The following is a 15097-nucleotide window of genomic DNA, read 5'->3' as shown; positions in this document are numbered from 1 at the left end:
CATCAGGAAACAGGGGAGAGCTGTCCCCTGTGTACTCCTCACCCTGCAAATATCCATTGATTGCTCTATGCAATGGACAGCTGTTGGAACACCCGGTACGCCTGGCTGTGTTCCGCTTTAGGAGCCTTGGACTTAGTGTCTGTGTGACCGCTCAGGCTTGAGGAGGAGCTGGCTGCCCCTGTTTGGAGCCTGCGTGGTGTTGCCCAGAGCCTGCAGCCCATAACCTCCAGGAACCAGACGTGGTCCATCAATTGGCCTTTTAAGTCATGCTAAAATGGAATTCTGAGTGCTTATCTTTTAAAAAAAGGTAGGGGGGCAATTGGCAAGTGTAAACTAGCTTCCAGTTTTCATAGGCGTGACGCCTCGAGCCTCACTATAGTCATTGAGACCTATCCATACTTAATTTAGGATTGGCCCTCTTAGACTGCCGTCACGCACTTTGGGATGTAAATCCAGTTGAACTCTGCATGCTTCAACTTCCAGATAAAACACACACATAGGATCTGCCCCTAGCTAAGTGTGGCGTTGTGCAGTTTCATGTTGGTGGCCCCTTTTTTCCGTTGCCGTAATGACTTATTTAGTGGGACGCGGGTGGCGCTGTGGGTTAAACCACAGAGCCTAAGACTTGCCAATCAGAAGGTCGGCGGTTCGAATCCCCACGAGGGGGGTGAGCTCCCGTTGCTCGGTCCCAGCTCCTGCCAACCTAGCAGTTCGAAAGCACATCAAAGTGCAAGTAGATAAATAGGTACCGCTCCGGCTGGAAGGTAAACGGCATTTCCGTGCGCTGCTCTGGTTCGCCAGAAGCGGCTTAGTCATGCTGGCCACATGACCCTGAGCTGTACGCCGGCTCCCTCAGCCAATAAAGCGAGATGAATGCTGCAACCCCAGACTGGACCTAATGGTCAGGGGTCCCTTTACCTTTACCTAATGACTTCTTTAATGCAGACACCTCTATGATTTAGGCAAATTAATCGTAACAGCTGGGATTTGAGAGAGATGCTTTACGTGCTCATGCTGCTTTTCAGCGCAGATCGGCTTTCGAAACAGATAACAATTAAAATCCGGCACGCAACAAACAAAACCCTAATAAAACAGCAAGCCTCTCAATGCAGTAATTGTGGTTTACATCCCAGGACCCCAGACTCCTTGTTCTAGTATTTACCAATTTCTCTTAACTCAACTCCTCTTTCACTAGAAGGGTTGGGGGGTATACAGGCAACTGAAAGCAACACCTTTGACCTGAGTCTCCAGAGAATAAACGAACCAGAGGTCATGCCCTTTCCCTAGCTTGCTCCTAAAGTGACCACCACAAAGGTTGTGCTCCTTTGGGGTGGGGTGACCTGCCACCCTTGGTGGGCCCAGTGTAAATAACCTCTCTGGAAGTAATTGCAGAAGCAGATGTTACTCACAGCAGGGGTGGGGTAGGGCAGGCCTTCTCTTCTGCCCTGATATTTGCTCATAGTAGACCACTATAAAGCAAGCAGCACATAAGCGGCACACAAAACACTACCAAACCATTCTACGTTCTAAAACTTATATTAATAATCCAAAACTTGAGAGAACAATGTACAAGATCTACTAAAGAAGCCACAAACAGAAAACTCATTCAAATGGTGTCCAAAAGGAAGATTCAGTCTTTAAAGTTCCTTTAGACAGGCTCCTGTAGATATCAACAAAGGTAAGTTTGATCAAACGAAGTGTCGGCGATGTTGCACTCAAGGGTTAGATATCAACGAAGATAAGTTTGATCAAACGAAGTGTCGGTGATGTTACGCACAAGAATTAGACAGGGTGCCGGCGTTTGTCACCTGTTTCACCCATGAAGAGTCTTGGGCTTCTTCAGTAAATTCTCTCTCATGGTTTTGATATATTTATAAACATTCAACTTCATATGCTAAGTCCTTTCTTGACTTAAGCATTTATTCATTTACATAAACTGGCAGTAGATCTCACCACAGCATCAATGCTGTAGTGTTCTGGATTTTCATGCCACTTAAGTTGTAAGTGTCCAGCGCTGCTTGTTGCCGGAATGATGTACGGATTATTTAGTAAGAACGTACGGACCACCCTTCTTGTCACAGGAACATTCCAGTCAGTTCAAAGATGGAGTTAACTCTTTATTAGCAAAAACACGGTCTCTGCAGACTTGGCTGAGTGTCAGGCCTAATGAGCAGAGCAGCTCATTCCCATTGATGATCTTCCATGAAAATCACTTGCCAAGACTGAAAGGCCCTGTCTCCTTGGGGCTTTCCGCAAGCAAGCGGAGACTGTGCCTGAATGTAGCCAACCTCTCCTCCAACCTTTTCATGCCTCTCCTGGTTCTAGGGGACAGAGGAAGGAGAGCTTGTCGTAGCAGGATGGGGGGAAACTTGTAACATTTCACCTTCCTGACTCATCTCTGCCTCTTGGCCTCCCTCCTTCTCGTCTCCTGCTTCCACTTCTGCCTCACTGCCACACTGGGAGCCAATGTGGTGTAGTGGTTAGGAGCGATAGTCTCGTAATCTGGGGAACCGGGTTTGCGTCTCCGCTCCTCCACATGCAGCTGCTGGGTGACCTTGGGCTAGTCACACTTCTCTGAAGTCTCTCAGCCCCACTCACCTCGCAGAGTGTTTGTTGTAGGGGAGGAAGGGAAAGGAGAATGTTAGCTGCTTTAAGACTCCTTCGGGTAGTGATAAAGCAGGATATCAAATCCAAACTCCTCCTCCTCCTCCTCCTCTTCTTCTTCTTCTTCTTCTTCTTCTTCTTCATCTTCATCTTCTTCTTCTCTGATTCTGGACATCTCTCTGCCATAGACTCTCCCCGCTCACTGAGCCCTGTTACCTCTTCAGCTTCTGATACCTCTTCTTCCCAGTCCTCTCCCTCTGACCACTCATTGTTGTCCCACCACCAATCCCCGGGCTCTGAGCCTTCTTCCCTTGGTGGTTCCTCAGCTGGTTCCTCCTTCCTCTGCTCCCAACCAGTCCATGACATTGTCGGATCTGGCCAGGGACCAACCAGATGAACAGAACCTAAGCACTACATGCTCCCCATGTGCAACTCTCTGCAACTGGTATTCCAAGGCATATTGCCTCTGACAGTGGAGGTAGGACAAAGGTTTCATCGCTAGTAGCCATTGATTTATGTCTCCCTGTGCCAGGCTGCGTAGGTACAACTTCTGTGCTGTTACTGAACATATGCAGTCAAGGATGAGTCTAAAAAGGTAAAGGTACCCCTGCCCGTACGGGCCAGTCTTGCCAGACTCTAGGGTTGTGCGCCCATCTCACTCAAGAGGCCGGGGGCCAGCGCTGTCCGGAGACACTTCCGGGTCACGTGGCCAGTGTGACATCGCTGCTCTGGCGAGCCAGAGCCGCACACGGAAACGCCGTTTACCTTCCCGCTAGTAAGCGGTCCCTATTTATCTACTTGCACCCGGGGGTGCTTTTGAACTGCTAGGTTGGCAGGCGCTGGGCCTGAACAACGGGAGCGCACCCCGCCACGGGGATTTGAACCGCCGACCTTTCGATCGGCAAGCCCTAGGCGCTGAGGCTTTTACCCACAGCGCCACCCACGTCCCCCAAGGATGAGTCTAGACCCCCCCTAATCTATCTTCATTCCCACCATGGCTTTGCAAGAGGCATTTCACTAATCTAATAGATCCCGAGTAAGTTGTAGATTAAATAAAAGCCCACGTATATTTGACAGTGACTCCAGTTTAATATTGAAACATGGAATTGTGCTAAGCATTATTGCTTTATGTTGCAGGGTTACAACTACATAGGGATGGTATCAAGGGTTTGTAATAGCCCCCAAGAGTAATTCCAGTGGGGCCTTACTCATACCTTACTCATACATTTTATCCTCCAACTAAAAGGTACCTAGAGACAGAAATTAAAAACATGAATAATGCGCATATTTCAATTTTTATTACAAAAAAGTAGGCATTGTGGAATGAATGTTTGGGGTCATTTGGATCGCAAGTAATTTAGACATTGCGCGTTTTCTTTCTGTTGCAGTGGGGGTGTAAATGCTCGCAGTGCGCTCTCCTTAGCGAAACCATCAAATTTAAGATAGAAAGCCCTAGAGGAAGCAAAACGATTGGCTTCTTTCACTGTAAAGTGTGCGTACACCTCAGCTGCCTGGAAGGGTTTTAAAAAGTTAAAACTGAATATTGTTCAGAGCTTGTCTAAGGACCAGTTCCAAAATCAGAAAGCCACCTCTCTCTTATCTGTATGCAGTTGGCGACCCTGAGGTTAGAACCCTGGACGTTTTCACTTTGCTTCTGCTGCAGTTAGAGCGATGACTGGCAGGGGATCTCCTTTTGCAGAACGCTACGAAGCTATAACACTTCCTTTGGGCTCTTTCTGCAAAGAGAGTAGAGTTGAGAAGCTCCAGGTGTACTCATACCTGTTTTGCAGCCGAACCTGCGGGGAGAGATTTTCCTGTTTTAGAGTATGCACATCCATCTAGCCCTTCCGCCCAGCCAGGGAACTCCCCCCAAGATTTAGGGCTCAACAGGGGCTGGGAAGCAGCATATGGAAATAAGAGATTCGTCCTCCCTGCCAATGACAACAGGAGATGATAACAGGAATCGGAGCCAATTCTGACATCATATTTTCCCCCCTCTAGCTGAATACCCGTGGAGGATTAACTATGAGAAAAGAAAGTTGCTAGAATGGAAAATGCATGTGGATTTTACTGTTTTTAATCCTAAACGAAAGCATGTGTATATACAATGGTATTTATATCGACGTTTTGCTTACTAGTTTGGACACTCTTCATTAAGTTGGGAGTGCAAGGGCCTGATTCAGTGACCGCCCGCCCTGAGCAAATTGTTCCTGTCCGTGAAGTGCCATCCATTTTTGCAGTGGTTAAAAGCAGGGGGAAATTAAGTAGACACCGTACAGAGGTGGGAGGAGTACAGCACAAATTATATGCAAATCACAGGGAATCGGAGAACACTCTCTTCCGCCCAAATCTCTCAGCTGATCTGCACAGATCACCTCAGGAGGGGAGGGGGACTGTGTGCCCGGCCTGTGTGTATATGACAGACATCCTTTTTTCGGTCTACGCATACATTGCAGGTTTTGTCCGTAAGCTTCTTTCACAGGTGTTTAAGCCATCTGCAGGACCAGGGTGGTGATGAATAATAAAGCATGACTAAAGACCAACGTTGGCAAAGGAATTAGACAGATTCTTTAACACAGAGGGTGGGGAATCTTCTGACAACTGGTCCTTCAATGTTTTCCTACCCTCCATGTAGCTATAGATAGGCTCAGGCGACCAAGACACAGAATCATGGCAGAGTTGGAAACGACCCTGGGGTTTTCCTCATATGTATATGGTTTTTCATACAGTGGTACCTCGGGTTAAGTACTTAATTCGTTCCAGAGGTCCGTACTTAACCTGAAACTGTTATTAACCTGAAGCACCACTTTAGCTAATGGGGCCTCCTGCTGCCGCTGCGCCGCCGGAGCATGATTTCTGTTCTCATCCTGAAGCAAAGTTCTTAACCTGAAGCACTATTTCTGGGTTAGCAGAGTCTGTAACCTGAAGCGTATGTAACCTGAAGCGTATGTAACCCCAAGTACCACTGTATTAAAGTTTTACAATCACATATCCAATATACATCATAAAAAGAAGATTCCAGAGAACCTCCTGGACTTCCCTCCTCCCCTTTGTGGGTCCTGTGGTTAGTCATTTCCTCCTGCATCTTGTAGAATAATCCAAATCTTTTACATCTCCATTCTATCCAAAATTCACCATTAAACTAAAAGCGTTATTCCAATCCTATTAACAATTCTGTTTACAATGATTTTCAAGATAAATTATAAATTTTTCCCATTCCTTATTAAAATTTTGGTCTTCCTGATTTCTGATTCTTCCGGTCATTTTGGTATAATCTATCAACTTGATCTGCCATACTTCTCTGGTCAAGACTTTATCTTCTTTCCATCTCTGGGCCAATAACATCCACGCAGCGCCTAAACTTCCTAAAAGAAAGGCTTCAGGTTTTTTAGAAAAAGTTATTTTAAACATTTTTTTCAATTCGTTATATATCATTTCCCAAAATTCTTTTACAACCTGACACGTCCACCACATATGATAAAAGGTGCCTCCTTTTTCCTTACATTTCCAGCATATATTTGACCCTGTTTTATACATTTTTGCTGGTTTACTGGGAGTTAGATACCAACGGTACATCATTTTCATATAGTTTTCTTTAAATGTACACTGGTACCTTGGTTCTCATAGTTAATCCATTCTGGAAGTCTGTTCCAAAACCAAAGCATTCCAAAACCAAGGTGTGCTTTCCCATAGAAAGTAATGCAAAATGGATTAATCCATTCCAGACTTCTAAAAACAACCCCTAAAAGAGCAGTTTAACATGAATTTTACTATCTAACGAGACCATTGACCCATAAAATGAAAGCAATAAACAATGTACTGCAGTCACACAATCAGTAGCTGAACTGGGTTCCACACAGCCACAAAAACAAACAAAAAAGAGCCGCTAAGACAAAAACGCAAAATAAATAGCAAAAAAAGACCTCAGCATAACACTCAAAACGGAAGCATAACACTCAAAACGGAGCATGTTCGACTTCCGAAAAAAGTTTGCAAACCGGAACACTTACTTCCGGGTTAGCAGTGTTTGGGTTCCAGGTTGTTTGAGTACCAAAGCGTTTGAGAACCAAGGTACCACCGTATAACATGCTGTAAATTTTAAATCTCAATTCCGTGACTTCTTCCATGCTGTAAGTCCAACCGTCTTAAATGCATGGGCTGCAGATCTGCTTAGAATCCAAGATCAGATTGCAAGCCTTCTCTCAGAAGTGCTACATTTTTGTGATGTGAGGGCACTTGCAGGCTAAGTCTTTGCTATGCGAACCTTCTTTCTGGTATAGCCCTTGCGTGAAGACTCTACCATCTTAGAGCTGGCTGAGATGTAACAACATCTAGGAACACTGAGAGCATGTTGGCACCATGATTACTCTGCACATGTGCAAGCAAAGTGCATTAGTGATCATGCCAGTGGGGTTGGGGAGGAAAATTCACCGAAGAAAGCATCACCTGGCAAGTGTTGTCTGTTCAGGGATGGAGACTTGCTGTGCGGAAATGAGGCCCTTTCTAGACTGGCCTTAGAAAGAGCACTAATTAGTTATGGATTAAACATCAACATTGCTCACTTCAGGTGAGACGGAATGGTAAATCTCAAACCCAGATAAGGGATCTGTCTTGGAGAGTTTTTGTGTTAGCCTGCTTGTTGCTAAACCATACCAAAAACAGAAATCAGACAAATAACATTGGAGTTTTGTAGCGAAGCTCAAAAACATAGTGAAGGGGAAGAGCCGGCCGAGACAATATAATTGGATGTTTTATAGAACTCTATAAAATTGCAGCTGTGCCATCTAAAGCACACTACCGACAAAGAAGCAAATGTAATTCATTGACTAATAAATAATTGCATCTTTTTACACAGACTGTGTTTATTCGCTCCCCCCCCCCACCCCCGTTTCTAACTAGCTGTGCCACTGTTTCACATGGGATTATCTCCCTCACTTACAGCCAGCCTATACAATAAAAGGCTAAAAGCCAAATTAAAACAAAGATTAATGCCTAAGATGGATGCGCACGCACAGGGAATCGTAAGGTTGGCTTGTTAAGTGGAAGCGTCAGTGTCAAATTTTCACAGGAAGCGGAGTGCATGGAGCTTAGACGTATCTCAAAATCACGATTTGATGCCCTGAAGATTTCACTTCAAATCTGCAAACTTCTTTATTTTTTAAAAAAAAATCTGGTGAACTCTGAAATGCCGTGAAGTAGATTATTAAAAAATCTAAATTGAAAATTTCTCAAGGGCTCTCTTGAAGCCAGTCATCCATGTATGCTGTTTGTTAAATTACTCTTCTTAAACACAGGCAGGAAGAAATGATGTTTTGTGACTGAAGGAAATAGTTAACCCGTTCCTTGCCAAACTGTACCAAATGATTAAGAGGGTTTTTTTGGGGGGGGGATCTAAGTCTAAATAGGCCTTCAAGGCCATTTTGCCTGCTGCAGAAGCATAGCTGTCAAGCATCCCTTATTTGGCGGGACAGTCCCTTATCCCAGCGCCATGTCCCACTGCTGTCCCTTATTGATGATGTCCCTTAAATAAGCTACTGTAGGTAATGGGGCCCTTTCTATGTCCAGCTGTCCTTTGTCAACAACAAATTGTTGCTGTTTTTTTGTGTTGAATATATGCTATATGGTAATTTATGGACCTAATAGGTATCTAAAGCCATTTGCACACAACAAAATATGAATTTTATCAAAGTAATTGTTGATCCCTTATTTTGGCTGCTGATCCCTTAGTTTTGAGGCTGCTGGTCCCTTATTTTCAAATCTGTAAGTTGACAGCTATGTGCAGAAGGCACAATGAAATACTCAAAGGAAGTAAGTGATGCCCGAAGAGTGCAAACTATTATCGATGGCGGTGCGAGGGGCACCATTTGTGCTTGGGTTTCAAGCAGCGAAATGTCTCGGCCTGCATCTGTGCTGGTAGCGAACATATTGCTCCCCATTAATTAGAGCTGAAATGTTTAATCAAGCTTAGCTGGGCCAGCTCTGTTGCTGGGGGTGGTTGCCAAATGCCACCGGAAGCCAAGTTGGCCCAGAAATTTCTGTGTTGGTTTTTTCCGTCCGCCATTGCTGCTCCCCGTATTTCCACGGCGGATGGAACTGGGAGTGAGCACGGAGCCCAGCCAAGCAGGCTTTGTTTTGCTGCCAGTCCTAGGGACTTCTGGCTGCCAGGCAAGGCTGCAGCTGCCTTAGGTTTTGTGTAGGTAGTGCCACAAGCGCTCACCTTCCAGCTGCCAAGTTTGCACCATTCACAGATGTACAAAATAAAACGAGGGTAAGTTTCCCCTCTGTGAACTCTCCATTCCCTGGTATCTGGACCAGACATTGAGAAACAAGCTGGTTGGCTAACCCTTGTGATGTCGCCAAGAAACCCCTCTTCTGCCCCCCCCCCAATCCTCTACATAATCTTGATTTCTAGCAAGGCGACAACTTGCATGGACACTCTCTTTAAAAGCCCAGAGCAGACAGCCCGTCCGAAGCATGTCGGAAGAGGCAAGACTGACAGCTGTAGCCATGCTCTGTTTGATGTACGCTGGTCTGTCATTTCAGCTGCAAAACTAGTAAATGGACGTGCTGTGGCCGGTCCTTTTTATATTGCAGCTTGTCTTTCCTCCGTATCTCAAAATGCGGAGAACTGGTTGTAGCATTCCAACTGTACTTGTAACTAGTGCAGTTCCGGGTGGTCCGTGTGAACTTTCATACTGTGTTCATTAGCAATTACTTGTTGTGGCCCTTTCAATGTGCACAGTTGCCTCGCAGCCCTTACGACATTTATTTCTGTGCTGGCCTCTGAGATGTCTTAGCAATGTGATATCCAGTGCAACTGAGGCCCCCTTTGCTTTTCGAATAGTTCTGATGACTGTTGCTGCTGCTGCTGTTGTTGCTGCTGCTATTATCCTGAGTTAACCTAGTGCTTGTTGGTAGTATTCCTGCATAATTGGCCGTCTTACTTTCGGTCACTGTGCATTTGTTTAATGTCCTTCTCCCTGCCTCTCTTTTAGCTGTAGTTTTTTTTGTTTTTGTTTTACATTAATCTCTTCTTTTACTCAGTTTTCAGCCCAATTTTCCAGTTTATTAAGAATCCTTTGGACCCTGTCCTAACCCTCAGTTGTGATAATGCGCTTGGGGAGCTCATGTTTGCTCCCTTTCAAACCAGAGAATTTGAAGTGTTGGAACAGGAATTTGAAGTGTTGGAACAGGACACCCATAAGGCCCACCCTAATGCTTGCCCCTGCTGTTTTAGTCCATTGTTGAGCAAGTTGAGGAGTGTGGTGTGGTGCTCTCACAAGTTAGGTAGCCACCAAATAATACGACCTTCTTCATAGTGTTTCTCTGTTTTTACTTATGCTTTGCAAATGGGTACACAATGGACATTACTAGTAGTCCACAACAATTTCTACTTGCTTCACTAGTCACTCCTATCATTTACCATTTGGGGCATGTCGATGGCCGAAAAGAGCCAACCCATTTCTTTGCAAAAGCTTCTCCCAGCTGGTTGCTTGGGGTCAGTGCTTCCTCGCCACAGTTGTTGTTGTTTAGTCGTTTAGTCGTGTCCGACTCTTCGTGACCCCATGGACCAGAGCACGCCAGGCACTTCTGTCTTCCACTGCCTCCTGCAGTTTGGTCAAACTCATGCTTGTAGCTTCAAGAACACTGTCCAACCATCTCGTCCTCTGTCGTCCCCTTCTCCTTGTGCCCTTCATCTTTCCCAACATCAGGGTCTTTTCCAGGGAGTCTTCTCATGAGGTGGCCAAAGTATTGGAGCCTCAGCTTCAGGATCTGTCCTTCCAGTGAGCACTCAGGGCTGATTTCCTTCAGAATGGATAGGTTTGATCTTCTTGCAGTCCATGGGACTCTCAAGAGTCTCCTTCAGCACCATAATTCAAAAGCATCAATTCTTTGGCGATCAGCCTTCTTTATGGTCCAGCTCTTACTTCCATACATCACTACTGGGAAAACCATAGCTTTTACTATACGGACCTTTGTTGGCAAGGTGATGTCTCTCCTCGCCACAGGGGTCTAGGCAATTGGTTATTTACAAGCCTGGCTGGCAGAACTCTGTGCTTAAAGCTTTGCTAATTTGGAAAGTCTTTGCTTGTAAACATGCAAAATATGTTGCTGTTGTTGTTTAAGCTGGTGCCCTGTCCTGTGATGAGCATTAATTCCTGTTTTCTTCTAGATGTTTGACTGGATCACACACAACAAAGGCCTGTTTCTGAACAGCTACACAGAGATTGGAGCCAGCCACCCTCATGCCATGGAGCTCCAGACACAGCACAATCATTTTGCTATGAACTGTATGGTAAGAATATTGGAACTTGCAACGGCACTTTGTATTTGGCAAACATCTTGTATTTGACAGTGCAGAGACTCATGAAAGTCTGACCCCAGGTGCTGGCCCTGTCAGTATGCAGTGTGCTGGAGAGGAAAGAACAGAATCCAATCTAAATAAACAAGGTAGGAGAAGAGAAGGGAGAAAGAGAGACTGAGAACAACATAGTTGCTTCGGGTTTTGCAGAACTATTACAGCTGCCATGGTAGCAACTTGCAGGCGACAGGCGAACAGGTCCCCCTACCCAGAGGGCCTGTAATCTTCTTATTCAGTGGAGGCAGGGAGTAAACTGAGAGAGAAATAACTTTGTACATTATGGCATGAGGACTAGGGAGTTGTGCCCAAGGCTAGTGAGTCATGCTGCCTAGAAGTAGCCGGATTATAACGTATATGGACTCCTTCCAAATTCAGCGAAAGTTGGAGGCCTCATTTCTGTGTATGTGTGCTTTTGCCACAAGGATTGTGAATGGCTGTGCAGTGATAGATTAGCTAATAGTAATAATTCCGCAAGTTGCGAAACTCCGCTGAAACAGCTCAGCTTTCAGGAACTGTGGTCCAGGCTGTCATTTTTAAATGAGGGTAGGTAAATTAGAGCCTGATGGAGTTTTGTTTGCACTCAAGAGAATGGGGACAACTACATCAGACACACAAACACACACACACCCTGAGAAGGCGCATGACAGTGTTACATGGATAAAACGAAACCAATCCTAATTTGATCCATGTTTAAACAGGGGTCAGCACGATAGAAGAGACATTGGCAGTTCTAAAAAACAGTTTGAAATGGACTAATATACCAGTAAGCTAGGATTTGCTAAAGCTTTTGTGGTTTGGGTTTGTCCTTGCTTGCACTGCTTTTGGTTTCAGATTAGGAATTCGAATGTGGCCTATTTTGACATCGTTTTCTAACGTCTTAATGATAGCGGTTCGTTGCAGAGGCCTGCATGGGCTTGCCTTTTATCAAAAGGCACTAATTACTGAAGTTAATTAGCATTTTGGACAGTCTGAGCCGAGGATAGGGATTGAGATCGAGATGGAAACAAATGCTGACATGTCTGAAGAGTTCGTTCTAGGTGAGGGTTATGCAAAAGCCGAGCCTTCTGCTTGTGTTTCTGGCTTGACATTCAGCCCTTAGGAGTCCAGTGAATAGAGAGGCCAAGCAGTCACTTTCCCAGAAATGTTGTCACTAACAAATCACAGAGCAGGAGTATTCATCAGTCCAGCAGGCCATAGTGAACTATCTGTGAACCAGTGAAGGCAGTGAATGTCCTGTGTGAGTGCCTGGAGGTGGTTGGAGGATGGATGTCGGTTAACAGATTGAGGTTGAATCCTGACAAGACAGAAGTACTGTTTTGGGGGGATAGGGGGCAGGCGGGTGTGGGGGACTCCCTAGTCCTGAATGGGGTAACAGTGCCCCTGAAGGACCAGGTGCGCAGCCTGGGAGTCATTTTGGACTCACAGCTGTCCATGGAGGTGCAAGTTAATTCAGTGTCCAGGGCGGCTGTCTACCAGCTCCATCTGGTACACAGGCTGAGACCCTACCTGCCTGCGGACTGTCTTGCCAGAGTGGCTATCTCTAGTTATCTGCCGCTTGGACTATTGCAATGCGCTCTATGTGGGGCTACCTTTGAAGGTGACCCGGAAACTGCAACTAATCCAGAATGCGGCAGCTAGACTGGTGATTGAGAGTGGCCGCCTGGACCACATAACACCGGTCCTGAGAGATCTGCATTGGCTCCCAGTATGTTTCTGAGCACAATTCAAAGTGTTGGTGCTGACCTTTAAAGCCCTAAACGGCCTCGGCCCAGTATACCTGAAGGAGCATCTCCACCCCCATCGTTCAGCCCGGACACTTCCTTATGATTTTCTATCTTTCATTTCAAATTTCTGCATTTTCACTACTTCACCATTGCTTTCAAATCAAAAGCATCAAAGCATCATATTTTCTTATTCTTCCCTGCAGTGATTTTTTATACATTTCCTTACAAAGCTTCTTGCAATCCTACCAACGTGTTTGATTGACTACAATTGTCTTTTAAATAATTTAAATAATTTACAAATTTAGTCCAGGCCTTGATGAACTTATTATTATTTGAAAAATGGGGCTCCTTTGCTTTGTATAATGGTTTGTTTATATAGTATCAGTCTATAAGGTGTTGTTGTGGCCGATAATTGGTAGCCTCCTTGGATTTGAGTGGAACTGCTAAGGTAAAATCTCATATCCTAGCAGTCTTATTTGAATACAGCATGAAGCAATGAGGTCAGATAAGGTAAAAAAAATATATAGTCCAAGAATAGGCAGTAAGAAGTCTTCCCTGACCCTCGTTAAAGTCCCTCCCAGCCCTTCTGAAGGCTTAAGGTTTCTTTTTCTTTTTTTCAAACTTCTAATATTCCCTTTTAATTCACAAACCCGTCAGGCTGATTTAATAAGCTGTTTTTAAGCCCTCCCAAAGTTCCGTTTGAGGCCGCAGCAAACAAAAGTCACAGTGTTAATAGAAATCTGTGTAAATGAGATCAGTCCAAGGTACAGGGTGATTTTGCTGTTTCTGCAATGTGCTTTACTCGATCAAATAAAAGTAGGCTTTTGCTCGAGAGAGAGGTGCTCATTTTTCTGCCCTGCTTCGAAAACATGTCGCGGCAAAGGGCTTGGAGAAAGCAGTGCTGGCACGATGGCATTTCGCTGTTGCTTTCCAGAAAACGACAGGGGGTGCTGAAATTGTGAGCAGTCAGTTGCATTTTGTCCCTGATGGAATAGCGAATGCTGTTTACCTGCTAAGTGCACACACTCCTTTCTTCCCGTTTTTTTAAAAGGGAATATAGGAAGCTGTGAATTCTGCCAGAAGCCTTGGAGTTAAGAGGGGCTGTCTTGTCTCATGCCTAATGGCTAGGAAAAAACCTCCCCCAACCTAGTGCCCTTGCTGGCTGGAGCTGATAGGACTTGTTCTCCAAAACACCTAGAAAGCACCAGTTTGCTAACTTTTAGCTACCTAAACTGGTGCTTTCTAGGTGTTTTGACACCAGTAAAGTTGGCTAAAATGTATAGAAAAAGAGAAAGAAAATGTTGGAAATGTAAAAAAAGTAGATGGTGATTATTTTCATATGTGGTGGACCTGTGACAAGGTTAAAAAAAATTGGGAATCAATTTATGATGAACTTATAAATTTTTATAAATGAATTTATAAAAATTTAGGTATACTTTCCCCAAAAGACCGGAAGTGTGTCTGTTAGGTTTAATAGGAATGGAAATCAAAATGGGAGACCAAAATTTGTTCATGTATGCTACGGCTGCCGCAAGAACCCTCCTGGCCCAAAGATGAAAAACACAAGACATACCAACCACCCAGGAGTGGCAGGTGAAGTTGACGGAGTACGCAGAACTTGCCAAATTGTCAGGGAGGATCCGGGACCAGGAAGACCAAAGATACCAAAATAATTGGAGTAAATTTATTGAATATTTAAAGGAGAATTGTAAAGAGGTCAAGGCACTAGCAGGATTGACATAATACTTTCAGTGTAAATAGTACTATTGTGAGAATGATGTGCGTGATAGAAAGGGGTTAAATATATCAATTACAGGGAGGGAGGGGAGTTGCGACTCGGCAGAGTCAAAGGGAATGTATGGCATTAATATGGCTTGTTGGAAAAGAATATGTAAGGAAAACAATAAAAAATTACTTGGGGGGAAAAAATAGAAAGCACCAGTTTGTGGAAGGCTGGCCTGGAATCTTAGTCCATGGTGTTCTCTGAAGAATAATTCTCATGAAGGGTTGCTGCCTATTTGATGTCCCCATTCCCCATAGCCCTTGTGCCTTGCCGGGCTTTGGGAAGGAAGTACGGTGGCCCGGACAGTATCCCAGAGTCCTCCCTCCTTCCCAAAGCCTAGTTAGCGCTTGCCCAACTTGGGGAAGGAGATGGGAGGGCTGTAGGACCCTGCCAAAGCCTCACGCCACCTTCCCAAAGCATGGTACCTAATTTATCCGGCTTTGGGAAGGCAGCATGGGGAGGGGGCGCCAAATTTTGTGTCAAGGTGACAGCCTTTGTGCTTGAGTGGGTAGCTAAGGAGCAGCAGTAAGCCATGTTTTTCTCTGTTCTGATTACTTTGCGTTTAATGAAAGTTTAGATTTAATATTGCCTGTGTAAGCTCCGAATATTGCACCACGTGCTGAA

General features: G+C 45.0%; 1 protein-coding gene across 4 annotated transcripts in view; it reads left to right on the top strand.

The window, feature by feature from the left end:
• The window catches only part of TRIO (trio Rho guanine nucleotide exchange factor), a 270608-nt gene that overhangs the window by 82386 nt on the left and 173125 nt on the right, over positions 1-15097 (top strand). For all 4 annotated transcript variants that reach the window (XM_028737945.2, XM_028737948.2, XM_028737949.2 and 1 more), the window contains exon 6: positions 10778-10900. In XM_028737945.2, coding sequence (XP_028593778.2) covers positions 10778-10900 — 123 coding nt within the window. The remainder of the gene's footprint in view (positions 1-10777; positions 10901-15097) is intronic.

This window comes from Podarcis muralis, chromosome 8 (genome assembly GCF_964188315.1).
Source record: "Podarcis muralis chromosome 8, rPodMur119.hap1.1, whole genome shotgun sequence".
NCBI classification, from domain to species: domain Eukaryota; kingdom Metazoa; phylum Chordata; class Lepidosauria; order Squamata; family Lacertidae; genus Podarcis; species Podarcis muralis.
Note: the sequence above shows the minus strand (reverse complement) of the source record. Positions and strands in the feature narration are given on the sequence as shown.